The 23,996-nt window shown below is 46.6% G+C and overlaps 1 protein-coding gene across 3 annotated transcripts in view; it reads right to left on the bottom strand.

Annotated features, from left to right (window-relative positions):
* The window catches only part of EIF4E3 (eukaryotic translation initiation factor 4E family member 3), a 104,968-nt gene that overhangs the window by 28,894 nt on the left and 52,078 nt on the right, over positions 1-23,996 (bottom strand). For all 3 annotated transcript variants that reach the window (XM_075549892.1, XM_075549891.1, XM_075549890.1), the window contains one exon: positions 6,802-6,874. Coding sequence is in view for 1 of the 3 variants with exons in the window: in XM_075549890.1 (XP_075406005.1) it covers positions 6,802-6,874 (73 nt within the window). In the remaining 2 variants the exon portion in view is untranslated. The remainder of the gene's footprint in view (positions 1-6,801; positions 6,875-23,996) is intronic.

Below are 23,996 nucleotides of genomic sequence, written 5' to 3'. Positions count from 1 at the left end.
ATAAGCAAAACTCTGAGTTGTAGAGTTGAAAGCATAGAGTGAAAGAAAAGTGGGGTTAAAATCTTTACAGACCGTTAAGAAGTCTCAACTCAATGCCCCTGTAGCGATCTAGAGGACAGAATACAACTAACTGCCTGTGAGTTCCTGAGACTAGAACTATTTACAGAGTAGAAAGTCCTTTCTTTCCCCCAAGGAGCAGCTGGTGGTTTCAAGATACTGACCTTGCAGTTAGCAGCCCAATGTGTAACCACTGTGCCATCATGCAAGTCTCCATCAACAGAACTATGGTTGTGTGGGAGACACATTGGTCAGGACTGAAACTCAAGTCTCTAGCCTGGATGGCCAAAATTCTACAACTCAGCACTCCTGTCTCCCTTTATCAAGACTGCACTAGAGTACCTTTCCCTCCGACACAAACAAAAATTGGCTGTCAGGCCTACGTATTTGGAAGGCAATCTGATGGCCCAATTTGATGACCCAGCACAGCTCACCAGGAAGTTTCACGACTGGAAAAGGGATGGGTGTCTGGATCCGCTACAGTAATTTTAGGGTAAAGGAGAACATTATCATAATTTTTGAATATCTTTTGTTTATGACAAAGCATATCAGGTTTTCATTTGCCAAGTGAATACAAAGTAGATTTAAGTGAAAAGTAAGTCAATTGCTGAAGAATACTGGGTCGAACTTGGCACATAGTAGAACCGGGTCTGGGGACTCTTGAAAGTGATGACACAAATTACTGGGGAGATGCTTCGCCGCAGACTTGGGTTTCTGAGGCTTGGAGGAGTCCGTCTTGCTGGAGGCAAGGTGCAGAGGTCTCAGGGATGAGGGAGCTCTCCCACCCAAATTACACTGGGGAGGGAGCTCACCCTTTTCCCGCAGGTGCCGTCAAGGCCTGTCCAGAAGCCGTGTCCTCGTCTGGACTCCATTCATTGAAGATGCAAAAACTCCCAAGGAGAAATGTGGAAATTTTAGAAATGTTTACCAAAGAGAAAAAGGAACTAGTAAACATCTGGAAAATAAACCTAGAGGAAAACTGGAATTTTCCAAGAAAGGCAGGAAAATAGGAAATGAATTTCATGTCAGGCAGAGTGTCCTCAGCAGGGGTCACTGAGCCACTGTGAGGCATGCACTACCTCCCCTCCTCACTCTGGGTGCAGTGCGAGGAAAAGAAGTAAACTCGAGTGGGAAGAAAGTTCCAGACCCAGAGACATGGCACGATGAGCTGCCTGCACTGACGCAATGCCAGCTCATAAACAGCCCATCACTGAGTCAATTCCCACTCATACGGCTCCCAAGTGGGGCTTCTGAGGCTGGAAATCCTTATGGGAGCAGACAGCATCACCGTTCTCCCGAGGAACATCTAAGGGATTTGGAAAGCACAGTCCAATGCTTACCACCAGCACCCCAGGGCTCCTCAGCTAATTAATAGGGGCAGCAATTACTCCCTCAGCCTGACCAATGTCCCCAACTTCCTCAAGACTCTCAAGGCACAAAAGCCACTTTATGTCCTGATATAAAGTTATTATTGATAACACATGATTCTTACCCTTCATCCAAACATCTTTTGGACAAAAAGTACACAGACATGGTTATCAATACAGATTTTGCTGTTGTTGTTCGTGCTGAAAAAGTGCACAAGATATGGTGACAGTGGGAGCCAGGAAGAACATCCTATAAGCACTATGAAACTGGTGTCCTTGCCCTTGTGCCTCTACTCAAACACTCCCTCAATGCATGAATACCTTCTTTTATTAAATTGGAACTCTATGATGCTCACTCTCCCGACACAACGGCTGGAGCCAAAGTGGGTGAACAAGTAAATGTGGTGAAGAAAGCTGATGGTGCCCAGCTATCAAAAGAGATAGTGACTGGGGTCTTAAAGGCTTGAAGATAAATAAGCGGCCATCTAGCTCAGAAGCAACAAAGTCCACATGGAAGAACACACCAGCCTGTGTGATCGAGGGGTCCCAAAGGGATCAGTTATCAGGCATCAAAGAACAAAAAATCATATCATTGACTGCACACCTCCATGATAGGATCGCTGAAGACAAATGGGTGCATAAGCAACTGTGGTGAAGAAAGCTGATGGTGCCCGGTTATCAAAAGAGATAGTGTCTGGGGTCTTAAAGGCTTGAAGGTGAACAAGCGGCCATCAAGCTCAGAAGCAAAAAAGCCCACATGGAAGAAGCACACCGGCCAGTGCGATCACGAGGTGCCAAGGGACCAGGTATAAGGCATCATGCAAAAAAAACCAAAACGATATAAGTGTGTGTATGTATGTGTATATATGTGTATATGTATATATATACCATATTAAATGAAGGGGGAAGTGCAGAGTGGAGACCCAAGGCCCAAGTGTCGGCCAATGGAGATCCCCTCATAGAGGCGTTTAGGAGAGGAGATGGGTTAATTAGGGTGCAAGGTAGTACAGATGAAGAACACAGCTTTCCCCCAGATCCTGGATGCTTCCTCTCCCCAACTACCATGATCCGAATTCTACCTTGCAGGGCTGGATAGGACAGAGGCTGTACACTGGTACATATGAGGGCTGGAGGTACAGGGAATCCAGGGTGGATGATACCTTCAGGACCAAGGGTGTGAGGGACGATGCTGGGAGAGTGGAGGGTGAGTGGGTTGGAAAGGGGGAACTGATTACAAGGATCCACATGTGACCTCTTCCCTGGGAGAGGGACAGCAGAGAAGGGGGGAAGGGAGACTCCGGATAGGGTAAGATATGACAAAATAACGAGGTATAAATTACCAAGGGCACATGAGGGAGGGGGGAAAGAGGAGGGAGGGGGAAAAAAAAGAGGACCTGATGCAAGGGGCTTAAGTGGAGAGCAAATGCCTTGAGAATGATTGGGGCAGGGAATGTATGGATGTGCTTTATACAATTGATGTATGTATATGTATGGATGGTGATAAGAGTCGTATGAGTCCCTAATAAAATGTAAAAAAAGAAAAGAGGAGAAAAAAATGATTGGGGCATAGACTGTACAGATGTGCTTTATACAATTGATGTATGTATATGTATGAACTGTGATAAGAATTGTATGAGCCCCTAATAAATTGTTAAAATTTAAAAAAAAAGAAACTGGTGTCCTCGCTAGTTTGTAAATAACCGAGGCGTGTCCACGTGACAGAAAATCTATTCTGAGGTTGAAATCCCCCATGTGATCGGTAACTTACAGTTGTCTCCCAAGTAGAGGCATTAAGAGTGCTATAGTGCCGGCTTTACCTGTTTGAAACACGGAATCTAGAGGTGGAGATCTGCCTCTTCCTGAGCAAAAGCGTGCCTGAGAAAAGTACTAACAGTCACCTCATAGAAGTAGGCAAATGATGGCAGTTGAACTTATTGGTACTGTACGCTTCATCCTCATGTCATAAGACAATGATGACAGCTCCCAATTGTCCCGATTTTATAGAAGGATGATCTGGGACATGGTGGGCTGAATAAATTGTCCAAACTGTGAAGTGACGTATGTCGTTGTTGCCACTAGCGAGGTGCCGTCGAGTTGATCCTGACTCCCAGTGACCCGTGTGCAGCAGAAAGAAGCACTGCCTGGTCCTGCACTGTCCTCACAATTGTTCTTATGTTTGAGCCTATTGCCCCAGCCACGGGGTCCACCCATCTCTGGGGTCTTCCTCTTTTTCGCTGTCCCTCTCCTTTACTGAGTGGGATCTCCTTTCCCAGGGATATACCCAGGCAATGTGACTACCCCGAGCCCACACCTAGCTAGTCAATCCATGAAGTCAAGGGATAGCTGACTCTCACTGCCACTGAGTCAATGCTAGCTCCTATCCAACCCCTGTGGGTCTGTACCTGTTTGTGAGAGTATAAAGCCTCGTCTTTCTCAAGGACCTGCTGGTGTTCTCGAACTGCTGACCATTTGGATTGCAGCCCATCATGTACCTACACCGATAGGGCTAGTCAAAGGTAGACTCCCTTAACCAATTAGCAAAAGCTGCTGGTATCTGAGGGCTGAGGGAATGGCGAGTGCTATTAAGAACTGTGTACAATCTCATGCAAATCCCCCTGCAAATCCTGTAAGGTGCAAATGGTAGGCATGCTCAGCTGATAACCGAAAGCCTCCCACCAGCCCAGGTTCGCCCAAACACGCTTTTAAGAAGAGGCCTGGTGGCTGACTTTGGTAAAGCCAGTTACTGAAAGCCTCGGAGCACACTTCTACTCTGACACTCGCTTGGGGGCAGCAGGTGATGGAACCATCTCTATTATCATCACCAAGGAGTCTACAAACGAGGAAGGGAAGGTGGGAGAACTGGGACATGGAAGGGTGTATTCTCACTGGAGCAGGGCTTCTCCATAGCTGTTCATGCCCGCCCAGCCCCTAAGGAGTCTTTTTCGACCTTGTCTTTCTATACTATCAGGGAGATGCGGTGTATCTGGTGATACACTCCACTGGGAAACCACTTTTCATTTCCGGCAAGAGTGCACCGCACCAAGAACCTGCTGTAACTCCAGAAAACCCAGTGCCACTGAGTCGACTGAGACACACAGCAAGCAAGTCTCCAGGGCCGAGTAGAACAAGCCTGTGGTTTCCAAGGCTGCAAGTCTTTACACAAATGGAAAGCTTCATCTTTCTCCAGCAGAGCAGCTGGCAGTTTCAAACTACTGACCTTGTGGTTAGTGGCCCAATGCATCACTCACTGCAGTACTAGAGCCCCAGAAAGGGGTTCTCGCATTCAGCCCTCCTTCAGCCATCTACCTCTTCAACATGGACTATGAGGATAGAGCCAAACGTAACATGGAAGTAGGTAATGAATGCCCAGCACTGATCCATGGTGATGGAAGTCAGAATAAGGGCTGGTTGGTGTGCTGTAATTACACGTTGGGCAGTGAACTACGGGGTCAGAAGTTGTAGACCCATCAGCCACTCTGTGGGAGAAAGACCAGGCTTTCTACTCTCATAAAGGGTTACAGTCTCAGAAACCCACAGAGGCAGTTCTACCCTGTGCTATAGGGTTGCTATGCATTGGAACTGACTCAATGGCAGTGAGTTATTTGAGTAAAGAGGAAAAGGGTTGAGAACTTTCTGGGGAGATGGAAATGTTTTTAAACCTGGATTGGGTGATGGTCACATAGTTCTATCTACAAGTCAACTTTTATCAAATGATATACTTAGGAAATATCTGTGTTTACTGTATATAAATTATACCGCAATAAAGTATACTTTTAAAAAGGTATTTTCGAGTAGGTGCCCGCCTGGGTACTTGGAAGTAGGTCCTGAAGAGCTGTCTAGCATGACGCTGTGTCCAGAGGCTACACAAACACGCTGCATCAGCAAGCTGCAGTAGGGAAGCCAGCCCCCCCTCACGTCCCCCCCACAAAGGGACATCACCGGTGTCTGCCCTGCCCTCCCGTCACTGGGGCATTACCGAGTAAGAAAGTGAAACAGTGTCTTCCAAACACTGGAAGGGGGCGGGGGCGCGTCTGGAACGATTCAGTGGAGCTATAAAAGCAGGTACCTATACTTTATCCTGCACAGTACAAATGTTTGTCCCTGGCGCCGAGCTTGGTCTCTCTCTCCTGAAAAAGGTGGGGGGGGGAGGGGGGGGGCGGAGGAGGGGGAGGCCAGACTAGTTTGGGAGCCTTGGTACGTGAAAAGAACAGGAGGATCTGTCTCCCAGCCTTCCTATGAGGGCGAGCCTTGGAACCACGTACTCTGACGTCTCCACGAGGGCTTTCTGGAAGTTACCACTGCCCAGAGAGCCTCACAGCGGCCGCCAGGGCGGCGTCTGAGAGCATGTCTGTCTCCGTGGGCAGTGTCCACGCACTGCCTTGTGACAGGGCTTGTACTCTGGCACTGAATGCTGAGACCTAGCTACACTGCTGCTTTGCTGCCCACGTGTTTCTGCCACTCTCCCAGCTAGATCTGAAAAGTCCTGTGTCAGGAATTACGTGTGGACACGGGCTTCCTGCCCTCGGGAGCCACGCGTGTGCAGCACAGACAAACGCTAGACAGTCAGAGTCCCGGGACGGTGTCACGGATAATACACCGACTCTTCTGAACCAGATTTTAGGACCAGGGTTTTCTGTGCCACCTCAACAGTGCACGGGGCTGCCGACAAGACGCTCTGGCAAGCGATCTACTGGAATTTTTAGGACAGTAAATCAGTGTGAATCCTGCTCTTCTAGAAAATTCAGAGGAAATACATATTTTTTTTACTCTTAGTTTTACAGAGAAAGGCCTAATAAAACCATGAGCTTATAGGTGTTGAGAAAATGCTACACGTCCATCCTGAGATAGCATCCTTTTCTCAGGCCTCACAGCAGTCAGGGGGTGGCCGACATGACTATATCACGTCTACAGAAATCAAAAGGGTGCATGCGTGCCCAATTGGGGTGATGAACTGAAATATGATACAGGAAGCTGGGTGAAACCCCCTACTTATGTGCCAGACACTACCTTTCTCTCCGTATGTGATCCCTACCCTTCAAAAACCCCACAGAGTGATTCACAGGTGGGAAACCGAGGCACAGAAAGGAAGTGGCAGAGCTGGGGTTTGAATCAGGATTAGTTGCATGTCTCCAAACCTTTGTCCATAACCACTGCCACGTCTGCTTCCCGTGTGGATCAAATATTAACATGTCACCAAGAGATGAACAAGCCACTAGGGTGTGCTCAGCTAGCTGCTGGGGTGCACTTCGGCGGGGTGTGGCGGGGGCCTGCAGACTGGGGAGCCAGCCCCGAGCGGAGCTCGGCTCCAGGCTGCAGCAGACTGGTAGGTTTTTATTGGGCTCATGCTAAGCCAGCACGTCCCTTCCCTCACTCTTACCTGTACTGTTTGCACTGTGTAGATTTTCTTCAGGTTTGACGCGCACTCAGCAGCCGTGGCCCCTGGGAGGGATCTAGGCAAAGAGGAGCAGAGAAGACAAGCACACAACGTGAGCAGGCCGTGATGGTGAGATGGTCCTCAGCACAGGCTACGGTCTCTTCATGGGAACCAGCTCAAGACGCCACAGGCTCGGGCGCTTCCAGGAGGCTACTCAGAATCCGGAATGTGAAACTCCTGTTCTGTGAAGTAATGTGTTTGCTTCTTCTAAAAACAGGAACATTCATTCTGTGGAAATTTAATCAGGGTGGTGAAGGGGGCCAAGGAAAAGCCGGTAAGAAGTGTATTGGCGAACTCCAAGTTCACATTAAAAAAAATCACGGTATAAAACATACTAAAATAACCTTGCCATAACTAAGCACAGTGTCTAGGATTTTAACTGCGAGCCTCCATTGTCCCTTTTGTACAGAGGCAATGAAAATGCTAGACCCTGACCGAGTGATACCCAGGTTTGCAAGAAAACCCAAGGGATCATCCGCTTTTAGTTTCCTGATGGAAAGTACCCAGGGACCACTGATGAAAGGAGTGGCCTCTTGTTTACATTAAGGAAACGGTGTTATTAATATTAACTTGAGCTTCATTTCAGCCTTGAAAACCTCTGTAATTTTCCTCCAGCTCATGTAATAAGCATGCCTGAAACTTGTGGCCAGAATACATTAGTTTGCTGTATGATCCACTAGATGGCAACATACTACAGTTTATTCTGCAGAACAACCACACGAAGGCGCTGGCTACCATTTGCAGGGAAGGGGATAAATGTTGGCGCTCTCTGACCCATCTGTAAATAGTTAAGGCGTTCAGTTCCTGCCCCCTGTCTCTCAGTTCACATTAACCTGTTCCCCCCGCCCCCCACCGGTTCTCTCCACACTGAATTAGCAGTTCCTTCTCAGCAATGTGGGGGTCCACTTACATCTGGCGGAACATTATAATCTACCACACAAATCTCGCCCAAAGGGCCCATGTCTGTACCCTGGGGGCGCTACTGGTGAGTGGATGGGCTGCTAACTGAAAGTTTGGTGGTTCAAAACTAGCAGCAGCTCTGAGGGAAAAGATTAGGCTGTCTGCTCCCAAAGACTTACAGTCTCCCACACCCTAAGAGGCAGTTCCACTGTGTTGCTGAGTCAGAATCCACTGGGCTGCTGTGGGCTTTTGGGTTTGGTCTCATTCCCAGGTGGGTAAGCCTTGCGGAGAGAGGAAATACACACACTCACAGCTGACCTTCTGGAATCTGACATCGATACCACCCACTACTGACAGAGACGTAGTCTTTGAGACCTTCAAGAAACTCCCTGCACAATCTTTAAAGCCCACACGGAAGAAGCACACCAGCCTGTGTGATCACGAGGTGTCGAAGGGATCAGTTATCAGGCATCAAAGAACAAAAAAATTGTATCATTGTGTGCTCACCTCCATGATATGGTCACTGAAGACAAATGGGTGCATAAGCAAATGTGGGGAAGAAAGCTGATGGTGCCCGCTATCAAAAGATATAGAGTCTGGGGTCTTAAAGGCTTGAAGGTAAACAAGAGGCCATCTAGCTCAGAAGCAACAAAGCCCACATGGAAGAAGCACACCAGCCAGTGCGATCACGAGGTATTGAAGGGATCTGGTATCAGGCATCATCAGAACAAAAAATCTTACCATAGTGAATGGGGCCGGGGGTGCGGAGTGGAGACCCAAAGACCATTTGTAGGCCACTGGACACCCCCTTACAGAAGGGTCTTGGGGAGGAGATGAGCCAGTCAGGGTGTGATGTCACAACGATGAAAAATACAACTTTCCCCACTATCATGGTCCCAATTCTACCTTGCAAGTCTGGCTAGACCAGAGGATGTACACTGGTACAGATAGGAACTAGAAACACAGGGAATCCAGGGCAGATGATCCCTTTAGGACCAGTGGTGTGAGTGGTGATACTAGGAGGGTAGAGGGAGGGTAGGTTGGAAAGTGGAAACCAATTACAAGGATCTAAAAGTAACCTCCTCCCTGGGGGATGGACAACAGAAAAGTAGGTGATGGGAGACATTGGACAGGACAAGATATGACAAAATAATAATTTATAAATTATCAAGTGTTCATGAGGGAGGGGGAGAGGGAGGGGGAAAATGAGGAGCTGATGCCAGGGCTTAAGTGGAGAGCAAATATTTTGAGAATGATGAGGGCAATGAATGTACAAATGTACTTTACACAACTGATGTATGTATGGACTGTGATAAGAGTTATATGAGCCCCTAATAAAACAATTAAAAAAAAGAAAATGGTGCACATGGGAGACATGCATAAAACTCCCCCACAAAGGCCAGCGGGAGCCTGCAGACAGGACTCCTGACCGGTCCATCACTGAGGTGCCCACAGCTTGGGTGCAGTATCAGCAAGAACATACTTTGGAATACTGCTCTGTGTATGGAGGAGGCTACTAAGATCACCCCAAGCCAAACCCCAATCCACTCAAAGTTGATTCCGGCCCACAGGAGAGAGTAGAAGTGCCTCTGTGGGTGTCCAGGCTGTCGTCTTACAGAGACGATTATCAATCTGATGGCACAATGGTTCCATGCTTGGCTGCTAACCAAGGGTGGCAGTTGGATGCCCCCAGTTGCTCCTGGGGAAAGATGTGGCAGCCGGCTCATAGGACCCCATGTTCAATGGAACTGTCAGATCTCTCTCTCCGGGCTAGAGTTACACCTCGGTCCTTGGCTCCACACGAGAAAGAATTTACGCCGAAGCCTGGCTTGTGATCCAAGTGAGTTTAATGAGAGTTAAAAGAAGCTTCAGGTTTTATGCGGCACCCATAGGATTCCTCCCGACCATGCAGCCTGGCAGAGACTGCTTGGCGTCGCGCAAAGATCTCTCTCCCAAGTTCTCCTCCAAGAGACCTCTTCCAAGTTCCTTCCAAAGTTCTCTACCCAGTTCCCTCCAGTTTCTCCTCTCTCCCCCTGGCTCCTGCCTTTTCAAGGATTGCAGGGGGAGGTGTGGTGGATGACCCCCGATTGACCCCATTGGCTGAATTGCAATCACCTGGCCCAGGTGGGCTGCTCTAGGTTTAATGCCCACCCAGGTCCACCACGGGAAAACCTAGGCCTTTGTCCTCGTGCTTGGCTCTCTTGGGCATGCGTCAATGGACATCCCATCCCTGCCTATCTGCCTAACAGAACGACATACTGCCCACCAACGCTCCACCCGCACAATCACTTCCTGGCCTCACTGCTGCAGTGGCCGTGTCAGTCCATCTCAGCGAGGGCCTCCCTCTTTCTCCAGGACACTTGCCTTTGCTAAGTAGGATGTCCTTTTTCAGGGACTGGTCTCTCCTGACAACAGGCCCAAGGTCTGTGCTTCCTGTGTGTCTAGGGGACATTCTGGGTGCACTTCTTCCAAGGCGGGCGTGTCTGTTCTTTTGCAGTGTTCCTTTCAATATTCTCCGCCAGGACCCTAATTCCAATCCGTCACATCCCCTTTGGTCTTCTTTCGTCGGTGTTCTACTTCCCTGTGCCCGAGGTGACTGAAAGTAGCATGGCTTGGATTAGATACAAGTTAGTCTTCAAAGTGACGTCTTCCCTTTCAATGCATGAAGAGGTCTTTGCAGTAGGTCTGCAATGTGTCCTTCGATCTCTTGACTGCTGCTTCCAAGAGTGTTGACGATGGATTCAAGCAAAATGGAAACTTTGATAGCTTCAAACACTTCTATTTTACAGGATGTAGTCCCTTGGTGAGGATTTTCAAAATGTTCACATTGAATCGTACGCCTCCTCGAAGGCTGCTGTCCTTGCTCTTCATCAGCAAGTGCTTTAAGTAAGCAAAGATCTCGATAAATCTAGTTTAAAGCAACAGGTTTGCGAATCTTCTCTAGTTGTGTACAAATTGGCTGAACCCTTTCTTAAAAGCAACCCCGGTTGAGCAATGTAGTGAAGAATGAGACCCTTGTTCAACACTTCGCTAATGACAGGGTCTGACCACCTGATGAATGGAACGCATCTTTTTGGTTTGTTTTTTTAATCATTTTATTGGGGGCTCATACAACTCTTATCACAATCCATACATACATCCATTGTGTCAAGCACATTTGTTGCCATCATCATTCTCAAAATATTTTCTTTCTACTTGAGCCCATGGTATCAGTGCCTCATTTTTTCCCTCCCTCCCCACCTTCCCTTCATCATGAACTCTTGATAATTTATAAATTATTATTATTTTTTCATGTCTTACATTGTCCGATGTCTCCCTTCACCCACTTTTCTGTTGTTCATCCCCCAGGGAGAGGGTTATATGTAGATCATTGTGATCGATTCCTCCTTTCTCTCCCACCTTCCCCTTCCCCTCCTGGTATTGCTACTCTCATTATTGGTCCTGAGGGGTTTATCTGTCCTGATTCCCTGTGTTAGATGTCAATTAAGTCCACATGGAGGAAGCACACCAACGTCTGTGACCATAGATTGTAACTCTCACAGTCCAAAGTCAAAGGAGAGAATAGTATCAGAGCCTAAATTGTGAGATTCTGGAATGACAGTGGAAGCCCAAGATACATGTGTGAGATCTACAGTGATTTCCCTCTAACGATAATGGAGGGATGGGAATAACCTGGTTACCAAACAGTGAGTACGGCAGACATATCGATAGGAGACCAAAATGAGAAACCTGACTTGAAGGGTTAAAAACCTGTCACCTGATTCCCCCTCTGATATACGTTGGGTCTGATCTGGTTTGCAACATTTTCGTTTTGGGTTTGTTTGTTTGTTTGTTTCATATTGGGGTTTATCTCTGGTGCTTTTTCATTGTTGGTAGCTCTCTTGAATATTTTAATAGTTTTTCCTGTTTTTCAGTATATGCAACACAGGATTGATGATGCTATAGAGATAACACGTAGAATAAGGGTTTCTGGGGGTCCAATGGGGGTGGGGTGGGGGTAAAGGGAAGCTGATAGCAAGTTCAAGAAAGAAGCTGTTTTGAAAATGATTTTGGTAGCAATTGTATGATACTGCTTGTTATGATTGAAATAGGGAATGATGTGCTGTCAGTAAAATGGTTTTGAGAAAAAAGAAAATGCATCCTTTAACAAAATTAACATTTAAGGTTATCAGTTAGGTGAGGAGCTTACCATCAGTCCTGTGTTCAACAGTTTAAGTTACTTGTCAACCTTCACCCCAGAACTTCCCCTCCCCTCTCTCCTTTCTCTTCTCCATCATCCGGATTAATACCTGTCACACTCCAGTTTATTGCTTCATCTCAGTTACCGCCAGTCAGTTCCTTATATACTGAAAGTGTCTTGCTTTTTACCCTAATAACAGTAGTCTCACGCAATATTTGTCCTTTCACAATGAGCTAATTTCCCTCAGCATACAGGCCTACAGGTTCATTCATGCCAGGAGGTGCTTAGTGGTTTCATCATTGTTTTTAGTGATGCGCAATACTCCAGTGGGAGCATGCACGAAAGACTCCTTATCCATTCTACTGATTATCTCCATCTGCCTGCTAGTTGTGCACGGCTGCAATGAACATGTGCGTGTACATGTCTGTTCGTGCTGTAGCTCTTACTTCCTTGGGGTTTATACTCAGCAGTGGGATTACTGGGCCCTATGCAATGTCTATTCTCAGTTGTTTGGGGTAGCACCACATTGCTTCCACATGCTTGTACATATCCACCGTCTGAGCAGCAGTGTATGAGGGTTCCCGTTTCTCAGCAGCTTCTCCAATATCTGTCATTTTCTGTTTTTTATGAACGTGACTGTCACTGTCGGTGTACGATGCTAGCTCATTGTTGCTTTGATTTGCATCTCCCAGATGGTTAATCATTGGGGGCATTTTTCATGTTTGTTGACCATTTGGCAGTCATCTTTGGTGAACTACTCATTCCTATCTTTGCCTATTGTTAATGGAGTTCTAGGTCTCTTTCTCATTACAGTTTTCTATAGACCTCAAAGATTAGACCCTTATCCGTTGTGCCATTGCCGATTTTTTCCCAGTCCATGGGTTCTGATTTTAGTGTTGAAGCATGCATGTGTCTTATTTGTAGTAGGTCCCAGTCATCTACTTCATCTTCTACTGAGTGTTCTTCCTCTGTGATATTTGCTAGTATGTCTGTGCCCTACAGCAGGGCCCTTGAGGTCCCTATTTTCTCATCAGTGATCACCTTTGAGTTCGAAACGCATTGCTGTGTGGGGACTGACTTGAGTAGGAACAGGGATAAATATCAGAAGCACTGCTGACACAGAGCTTAAAGCACTCAGTTCAAGAAGGAAAGGTGAGCAATGTATGTGCACTAGCCACTCGTTGGGAGGAAGGCGTGGCAGCCAGCTTCCATAAAGACCACAGCCACGGAAACCCTACCGAACTCCTCTGCACTATGAATTGGACTCGACTCGACAGAACTGCGCTTTGAGGATAAATATTACTTTGCTATTTATTGCAATGTTGTACATTTTTTGGTTAAAATATCTAAAGATGAAGAAGAGAATTTCAAAAATCCCCTTTTCTGAAATTATTTTCACATAAAGAAATGTCTTGCTTTACTAAATCTACTGGCATTTCTTTCAATCTGTTTTTTCTTCATGAGGAAAGTTTATGTGGTTGCTCCACTAACACGCACTCGGCAAAGGCCTCCCGAGAGGCCCGGAGTGCAGAGGAGAGCGTTGGGAGGTCTGCAGAGGACGCTGGTGGCACAGAGGCCTGGCTGTGCCGCGGGTGAAGTGTGGGCTGCTAGCCCATGGTCAGTGTTCTCCGTCCACTGCTCCTCAGGAGGAGGATGACGCAGTCTGGTCCCATAACGACGAACAGTGTTGGAAAAACCCTCCCGGGCAGTTCTACCCTGTCCTGGAGGGTTGCTCCGAATCGCAATTGGTGGGCAGAGAGTTTCCTTTGAGGATTAAAGCACAAAGCAAGAAAACATACTTTGCATTATTTTTCATTTTTAAAACACTACATTTTGGTTTTAAACTACACTTCAGCACGTGGTGGCTGAAAACAAGTATAATTATGTCAGTTTAAGCAAAAACAATATGAAGATATTAACATTTAACCTAGAAAAAAATTTGATAAGCATTTGTTCTACATACTTCTTTTTTATTGTCTCAGCCGCCACGTCCTGCTCTTTTATTCATACTCTAGTGCAGGGCACAATTATCCAGTGCCTCTTAGTTTCTCTTAGTTTGATTGCTGCTGGTTTTCATAGCACTGTCTTTTCCAGAGCCTACAGATCTGCAATAAAACAACCAGACGCACTTAGGAGCATACGGCAGCAATGCCAAGAGCTAAGATGTGGAGAGCCGACACTTGCCAGTGGGCTAAGCATTTGCCTCCATGACAGCATTGCAACCCTATGCAACCACTCATGGCTTTATCGCCAGTTCTGTAGGTGAGCAGGCTGGAAATAAGAGTTACTTTGGGATAGGCCTAAAGTCATAGATATGAGATGTAACGTAAATGAGCCACCTGAGATGCCCTGCTCTCCACCCTTCCATTCAGATACTAGATTACAGGGGGGTGGAATACACATTTTAAAACCATGATTATGTCCATAAGACTCTTAGAGGTAACCTTTCCAACACAAGATGGTTGGGAATGTCCTCACCTAAAGCAACCTAACTTCGGTTATTTTGGTAGAATAACACCTCACGGTGTCGCAATCTTGTGGTCTGAAAGGAAACATGTCTGTTTCCTCATTTCTAAACAGTGGAGGCTGGATTCTGATCTTAACGGTTCCTTCCAGCTTTCAGACAGCTTTCTGCATATGCAGGTCTCAAAGTCATTAAAGTAATAAGTCACTAAAGTAACCATCAAAGCCAGTGACAGTGGCAAATGGCTGGCTCAGGCAGAGGCAGGCCTGGCATTCCTCTACCAGCCAAGTTGACTCCCACAATCACTGGAAAACATCAAGATGCCCAAACTCAGACAGAGGGGCACCAAAAGGTCGATGGGAACATTCCAGCTCCAGCTGAAGCCCGCTCAGACACGGGTAACAAGCCAAATCGGGCCACATCAGCAGAATTACTTTCAAACGGACACGAAGCTGAGATTTTTAAAAAGCTGCCTGCCTCGTAAACAGATCAGTCCATAGGGGACTTGCTGGTCAGAGCTGAACCAAAGCTGTGCTGCATGCTGCTCTGGTTTTTAAAGCAGCAGTGCAGGCTGGGACTAGAAAAGGTGTCGCTGGGACAGCAGGCAGGCAGGCCCCGCCTGCCCTTTCCCCATCACTGTACATGCAACTACAGTTCCTGGAAGGCCAATGTTTCTAACAGATTTTCATGGAAGAAATCATCTTTACTGGAACCACATATACAACCCAGTACATGCTCATAAAGAATTGTTTTAGTTCGTTCACGTGATCAACTATACCCTAACCACCAAAACCCTTGCTGCAGACCTGAGGGGTGCTGGTGATCCCAGGGGATATATGACAATATCTTGAGACACTTTTTGGCTGTTACAACCGTGGTTGGGGTGTGTGTGGTGCTGCTAAACACTGCACAGGGCACAGAACAGCCCCCACCCCTCCACACACCAAATAGGCATTCAAAACAAAATGTCAACAGGGAAAAGGCTGGGAACCCTGCTGCAAACATGCAATACAGCATCGCAGAGGGCTCATCATTCACAGAAGAAACAAGGACCTGCACACTTCTTCTGGCGCCAAGGACACAGCAGAGATCATTCTAAACAAAGCAAAGAAATGTGTCAGTCAAGGGCCTGGGGATTCAGAGAGCAGGAGAGCCAGTGCTAGAAGACAAACTTCCTGGGACAAGGGCTTTGTGATGTTGTTGGCAGGCCCCCTCCTGCTGGATCTGACTCATGGAGATGCCATGAGTCAGTGTGACAGACTGCTAGGCTGTACTCATTAAGGGGGCAGATCAACCAGTCTTTGTCCCTCGGATCCACTAGGTCTATTCAAACAGCCAACCACTGGGCTGGCAGGGGAGTGCGCCCCCAGGGGTCCTTGAACCAATGTTCTGATTCTCTTTGATTTGCCTGGCAGGGAAGAGAGAAGATAGAAGGCAGAATGACGGAAAGACATACCAGTTATCAACATACCAGGAAGGGGATACAGCCAGGGCTGTGAAAAACCCCAGAATCAAGGAACGAACTCAGAACCTACTTTCCAGCACCTGCATTCTCTGCCACCCTCCCACAGTGGCCAGGCAGAGCCCAGAATGCAGCAATGGAGCCCTGAATGAGCACTAGATGCAGCAGGTTAAGGGGTTTGAATGGTCCTGCCCAGATCTTCCCCTCTGGTTTCACAAACATTAAAGTAAGAGAGGGGCCAGCCCCAATCCCAACAATGTGGACAGCCCCTCTCCCTGCAGAAGAATTCACATCAGAGGACAGCATTGAAGCTACAGCTCAGGGAGAGGGGCATGTCTGATCAGAGCACACGAGAGCAAATGAAGGGGGAGGAAGAGAGTGGAGCACATCCTGGACCACCAAGCCTTGAGGATGATATTCCTGCTCAGAGCAGGCAGTGCACAGAGAAGACCATAGGCCGGCCCCACTATGAGACATGACATCCCTCACTGACCCATAGCGCTGTAGGGAACAACACTGGAGACACAGTGTGGGAACTGCGCGCGATCTGATCCCACCACACACAGGCAAATCACTAAGGGCATGCAACAGAACAGCAAGGGGAACAGAGCAATGAAGTCCCCAGGAATACAAAAAGTAGACTTTGAGGCTAGGGCATGGCACCCCATCAGACTTGACGGGAAAACACTCCTAAACAGACCTTGAACTGTTTATAGGCGTTTCCTTTTTTTTTTTGTCATTTTGTTGTTGTTTGGTTTTCTTTTGTTGCTTTGTTTTGCTCTGTCTTGTTTTTTGTGGATGTTATTATCTCTGCAGGTCTATCTAGATAAGATAGGTGGGATAAACAATTTGGAGGAAAAACAATGGGACCGATGGTTCCAGGGGGAACATGGGAGAGGAAGAGGCAGGGGAAAGGAAGTGGTGTTAACAAACCCAGGGACAAGGGAACAACAAGTGATCTAAAATCAATGGCAAGGAGGGTGTAGGAGGCCTGGTAGGGTTTGATCAAGGGCAATGTAACCAAGAGGAATTACTGAAATCCAAATGAAGGCTTAACACAATAGTGGGACAAGAGGAAAGTGAAAGAAAATTGAGGAAAGAACTAGGAGGCAAAGGGAATTGATAGAAGTCTAAATTTATAGAAGGTATGTATATACATAAATATATTTATATAGGATGATGTGGAAATAGATCTATGTACATATATTTATAGGTTTAGTATTAAGGTAGCAGATGGACATTGGGCCTCCACTCCAGTAGTCCCTCACCTCAAGAACACTTTGTTCTATGATGCTCAATTTCCTGACACAATCACTGAAGACAAAGTGGGTGCATAAGTAAATGTGGTGAAAAAGCTGATGGCACCTCTTGAAGGCTTGAAGATAAACAAGCGGCCATCTAGCTGAGAAGCAACAAAGCCCACATGGAAGAAGCACACCAACCTGTGTGATCACGAGGTGTTAATAGGATCAGGTATCAGGCATCAAAGACCCAGAACAAAAAATCATATCATTGTGAATGAGGGGGAGTATGGAGTGGAGACCTAAAGCCCATCTGTGAGCAACTGGACATCCCCTTACAGAAGGGTCGAGGGGAGGAGACAAGCCAGTCAGGGTGCAGCATAGCAATGATGAAACAGACAAGTTTCCTCTAGTTCATTAATGTTAACCCCCCCCCCCGACTATCATGACCCCAATTCTACCTTACAAATCTGGCTAGACCAGAGCATGTACATGGGCACAGATAGGAGCTGAAAACACATGGAATTCAGGACATATAAACCCCTCAGGACCAATATTGAGAGTGGCGATACCAGGAGGGGAAGGGGAAGGTGTGGGGAGAAAGGGGGAACTGATCACAATGATCTACATTTGACCCCCCAGGGGGATGGACAACAGAAAAATGGGAGAAGGGGGACTTCGGTTAGTGTAAGACATGAAAAACTAATAATAATTTATAAATTATCAAGGGCTCATAAGGGAGGGACGATGGGGGATGGAGTGGGAAAAAAATGAGGAGTTGATACCAAGGTTTCAAGTAGAAAGAAAATGTTTTGAAAATGATGATGGCAACAAATGTACAAATATGCTTGACACAATGGATGAATGTATGGATTGTGAACAGAGTTGTATGAGCCCCCAATAAAATGATTTTTAAAAATCAAAGGAAAAATGACTTCCTTTCATTGAACATATCCTACACGCAAGCATTTTGTGGATATTGTCCAATTCTTGCAGCAGCCTTGCCAGGTGGTTCTTATCCCCACTTTACAGATGAGAAAACCGAGGCTCGGCAAACCCGCTTGTCATATCCACATCACACCTCCTGGTTCTTCCCTGGCATGTTGGCTTTCGATGCCCATGATCTTCCTCTTTGGTTAGGTCACCTCCCAGTAAAACCCAATTCATCATTCTCAGCATGGGGGGGTTACATACAGCATGGCAAATGATTCTCTCCTTCTTTAGACCTTCCATGGGGGGGCATGGTAGAGTAGTGGATTATGCAGTGGGCTGCTAACTGAAAGGTCTGCAGTTTGAAGCCACCAGCCACTCCTCAGGAGAAATATGGGTCTTTCTACTCCCACAGAGTTAGTCTCAAAAGCCCGCAGGCGCAGTTGTACCTTGTCCTATAGGGTCACAGTGAATCAGAATTGACCCAGCAGCAGTGAGTTTGATTTGTTGGTTTTAGTCCATCCATTGCTCCTTGTGATTCTTTCCTCCACAACCATCCATCAAAAAACAAACACTGACAGGAGGGGAGCAGAAGCTGATGTGCAGGCAAGGGCTTGATCTAGCCAGAAGCTAGGGCAATGACACTTCACACTGATGGAAGCAACGTAATTCAAGGAGATGAAGATGATATCGATGGGCCATCACCTTCCAGGGCTCGGCATGGTAGGATAAGGCACCGAACAAGCACCACAAGTGCAGCAGGAATGACAGAGGTTCAGTGCATGGACTTTAGAATCAACATATCTGAATTTGAGCCCCAGGTCTGCCCCTTACCAACTGTGAAACCAAGCTGGGGACCCCCTCTGGCCCTCGCTTCACCTTCCTGACCCTCAGCGTCCTCTCTGAAAACGTGGCCTCTAGCTCACTGCTATGCAGCATGAGCCACGCGAACGAAGCATGTCCTATAGTGCCTGGCATTTACTCAGGACCTGCTCAGATTCTCCTTGGCATCACACTTTTCTCTTCCTTCTCAGTCCTCGTCTTCATTGCCGAGATGGAGAGAAGAGCAGGATGCCAACACGCGAGCCACTAGGACATCCGTTCTAACAGATGAGGCGGAGACTGAGGACCAAGAGGGTCTGTGTGTGCTACGTGGAGAGCTGAGACACTTCGTCCCCATCCTCAAAGGAAAGCCACCAGGCTTGGCACTCTGGGTACAAGGGCACAGCTGTGTAAGAGTTGCTGCCTCTTGGACCCATGCGCAATCCAGATGGCTACAGAAGGAGTGGGAAGGGAGCCTGTGTGGTCAGCCAAGTAGATGATCAGGGAAAGGATGCCACTGGCGCTGTTCATGTTGCTTAAGACCGAAACACCCAACACCAGTTTGCCATCACTCCTGGATGTCTCCAAGCCAATTGTGGATGAACAAGAAATGCATCTTAGGAATCTGTATGTAAAACTAGTTGAGATTCCTTTTCACTTGGGGAATGAGGGATAGGGAGAGTCCAATGCGTTTGGACCAACTGCTTTATGCAACGGTTTCCAAGCACCTAAATACCATTTACATGCACAGATTTAATGCTAATTACAAATCATCTGCTCGTTAAAGCAGGTCCCAAGGCAGCTCTACACGATAAAAGGTTTTTTGCTTAATGTAAGTCTGAGATGCTTGAAAGCATTCTATGCTCACTCTTCTTCCAAAAATACTTCCTGGACCTCAAATCATTGAAAAGATGGCATGGGACATGCTGTTGACACTCAGAATCTCCTTTCATCCTCATCAGACACCATGAGGCAAATCCTAATTCCAATCCCACCCCCATCGACTCACAAGCAAGCCACTCCAGAGAAAAATAAGATGTTGTGCTCAAAGACACACAGCTGGCTAGTGGCAAAGCTGGGGCTTGAATTTACGGCTACCTGACACCCTTGCCCTCAGTCACAAGCCTCAACTGACCATGTAGAGTATGGCAGGGACTCTGCTTGGCACAAATGAACACAACTCTGAAATACGCAGCTTTCCGGCCATCCTACAGCTTATAATCTGGAATCTAGCCTTTCGAGAAATCCAAATATGCCATCCCCACTAAATCCACTGAGATAAAGTTGATTGTGCTAACCTGACCAATAAACACATGTGAGGTTAATTGAAGAGGAGAGGGATAAATGTCTCTGTGAGCCTCGCCTTTCTAGTTCTTGGGTCTCTTGCTTTGTGATGGTCAGACCAGGGTGCAGCTGCCTTAATCAGTTCCCTGCTTCAGCTGGCAAGGCTCACTTCCTGCAAGACATCCCCAAGGAGAAGCCACCTGGACCTACCCCGATGCAGCCCTGGGTGCTGGAGCACCCGTGTGGAGACCCCTGCCAGCGCTGAGATGCTTACACATTCACAGACTCGGCTTTCCTCCTGTAGTCTGCATCATTGCATCTGTTTTGTGAGATGGAGGAGGGCTTTGTGGATTGGTTTTGGACATATAGGTTAATGTTGAACTTGTGGGCTTGGGCAGCACTGGGTTGGGATATTTTCTTGATGTGCACTTACCCTTTCTATAAAACTCTCTCTTATACATATGAATTTCTGTGGATATTTTTCTCTAATGTACCCAGACTAACACACCCACCCTTATACAGATAGACCCCGGAGTGGAATTTCACTAATAATTTCATGGGGAGAGAAACCTTTATAAACACCCAATTAGTTCTTGAGTCTTTGAACTGTTTATCAACCACCTGGGTACCTGGAGCAGTTTTTTGTCTTTTTACCCTGAGTTGGGGTAGGAGGCTGAAAAAGTTCCCTCAAACTCTACCTACATCCTTGCCACTCAAAGTGTACTTCTTCCACCAGCAGTGTCTCCTGGAAGTTTGTCAGAGACGCAACATCTCATGCCCTGCCAAGACCTGCTTAATCACCACCAACTGAACAAATCCCAGGTGACTAGAATGTGCATTCAAATTTGAGAGCTGCTTAAAGGCTTAAAGTGAAACAAGAAGCCATCTAGCAGGGAAGCAAAATAAGCCCACATAGAAGAAGCACACCAACTTGTGTGATCATGAGGTGTCGATGGGATCAGGTATCAAGTGTCAAAAGATCCAAAACAAACGATTATATCATGAAAGAGGGAGGTTGGAGTGAAGACCCAAAGCCCATCTGTAGACAAGTGGACATCTCCCCACAGAAGGGTTACAAGGAAGGGGCGATTCAACCAGGGTGCAGTACAGCACCAGCAAAACACATGTCATTGCTCTAGTTCCTGAATGCTCCCTCCACACCACACCCCCACCACCAATACCATGACCCAGTTGTGCCTTGCAAATCTGGTTAGACTGGAGTACACACAGATAAGAGCTCTCCACACATGGAATTGAGGACAGATGAAACTCTCAGGTACAGTAGCGATATCATGAGGGTAGGGGGACAATGGGGGGGGGAGGAAAGGGGAGGAACCCATCACCAGGTTGGATATATAGCCCACCCTCCAGGGGGATGAATAACAAAAATTTGGGTGAAGGGAGACAACAGACAGTATAAGACATGAAATAACAACAATGATATATAACTGATCAAGCACTCATGAGGGTGGGAGGGTCGGGAAAGGAGGGAAAAAAACAGGAACTAATACCAAGGGCTCAGTAGAAAGAAAATGTTTTGGAAATGTTGATGGTAGCATATGTACAAGTGTGCTTGATACAATTGAATGATGGATTGCCATAAGATTTGTAAGACCCCCCTGATAAAATGATTCATTAAAAAAAATGGAGACCTGCTGGCCTAAAGTTATCTAAATAAAGACACTACGAGAAATACTAACCGACGTGGGAGAGTGCATGCTAACTAAGGCCGCATCCTGAAAGAGGTCTCTGTGCTCACAAATGCACCTGTCACTGCCCCAAAGACACGCTCAAGAGTGAGTTATCCATAAAGGCCACCTCTTAGATACAGCGTTTCAAAGCCCTCTTCTTTCCTCTGTAAAATTCAAAACAGAGCGTCCTACGCTCAATTGTCTCCCATGAAACTGGAGCTTGGTTTCCTTACTTATGAAGTAAAGTGGTGGCCTCGCAGTACCCAGCAAGTCCTGCCCCGCTGCAGTGTTTCAGGAGACGAGACGGGGCGGGGCGTGTTCTACCTCTTGTTCGTGTTCACAGGGAAGCAGTGACCACTAGGACACCAGTGCTGTCACACAATCCTTAATTCAAACCCTGATGGATTTCTGTCTTCGCTGTGGGCCCTCAGGCCACTTACGTAACCTCTCTAGGCCTCATTTTTCTCACATGTAAAATGTTGCTGATACAACCTTTTTCACCAGTGTGAGAGTTCTGTGGGTGCTTACGATACAGCATTCAATAGAGGATGCGGCATCCTCAGTAAATGGCAACTCCTCCTACCAGGTTAAAGGGAAAAGTAGAGTTGCAGCTGTCTATGGTGCCAGGTGTCTAAATAGTTAGACCTCGGAGAGCCAGACCTCAATAGCACGCCCACGGTGTGATGTGAATCTCTAGTTGCCCACCTTGGACAAGGTGCAACCTTGCCATTTTCCCTCTCCTGTTTTAGTGGATAATCTTTGAATTTCCTTCTGATGGGTCTCTTTCTGCCTTACACAGGTTCCAGTTGTCACAGGTTTTACTGTAACATACACACGTGTTGTGATGGTTGGACCTGTGTGTGAACTTGGCTAGGCCAGTTTGGGGCAGATATTACGTAGTCACCCTCCATTTTTTCATCTGATATGCGCATGTAGTGAATTGAAATGGGAGCTTCTTTGGGGATGTGGCCTGTATCCAACATACCATATATACTCATGTATAAGCCAAGTTTTTCAGCACATTTTTAATGAAGTTTTTGTGGTAAATAGGCGCCTCAGCTGATATTCAGGTCGATTTATACTCGACTATATATGGTAACACAGATTGCCCTCCTAGATCCTGCATCTGACTCGCCGTCCTCTGACCTCTGGTTAGGACATGAGCCAATAGTGCGCCAGCTCACATGCAGATTTTGTGTTCCTCAACCTTGCAACCATGTAATTAAAGAGAGGCTCCAACTTGACATCTGACGCATGGATTTGAAACTTGCCAACTTCAATTATGTGAGCCATTTCCTTGAAATAAGTCTCTTTCTCCATATACATACATACATAGTTATTTATGCCGCGGCTTATGCAAATAACGCACATACTATACATTTGGCACGGGGAGCAGGGGAAAATGTGTCCTCCCTCCAAGATATTTTCATGAACATGGCATGCTAATGTTTTACAACAACAGGTAAAAAACATTAGCACAGTGTGCTTACCTTGCAGGGGCGGTACCATTGCAAAAAAAGAAGAAAAAAAAGGTAACTTGTTCATTATTGGCATAAAAATACAGCATATTCTTTTTTGGATTTGATCCTCTAGAGAACCCAACTTAAGGCATTTGGTACTAAAAGTAGCTCTAGAGGTACAGAATCATAAGGATGAATTTTCAGAATGTTTTTCGAATCTGGCTAATCTTAGAGGTACTATTGATAATCTTAAAGAGGGGCTGGGAAGGAGGAGGGAGCACTAGAACTGATTTCGATGATGTGGGTACAACTCTTTTAAAAGTGTCTCAACAAGGGAAGTATAAGGTATGTGAATTGTATATCAGTAAATCTACGTTATAAGAGAGGGGTACTGATCATCCAAAGTCCGAGGTGAATAGAAATACATAAACTATCACCACCAATGGACCAAACATTTGTGGGAGATCATTTTGGCAATATTGTCAGATGAGGAGGTACAAGGAAGCTGGTTAGTTGGTTCTACTTTCACGAGACACAGTGGTGAAAGAAAGGGGTAAACGATAGCTTCAGAGGCAAAGCCAAGCACTGCTTACAAAGCCTTATTTCATGTAATGACAGAGTTTGTATGGTCAAAACCAAACCCAGAGTCATAGCAGAAGCTTACAATGCCAGTGAACTCCCCCAATTCGAACGACATGTGAAAG

Source organism: Tenrec ecaudatus, chromosome 5 (assembly GCF_050624435.1).
Source record: "Tenrec ecaudatus isolate mTenEca1 chromosome 5, mTenEca1.hap1, whole genome shotgun sequence".
NCBI lineage: Eukaryota > Metazoa > Chordata > Mammalia > Afrosoricida > Tenrecidae > Tenrec > Tenrec ecaudatus.
The sequence above is the reverse complement of the archived record's forward strand: the minus strand, read 5'-3'. Positions and strand labels throughout refer to the sequence as shown.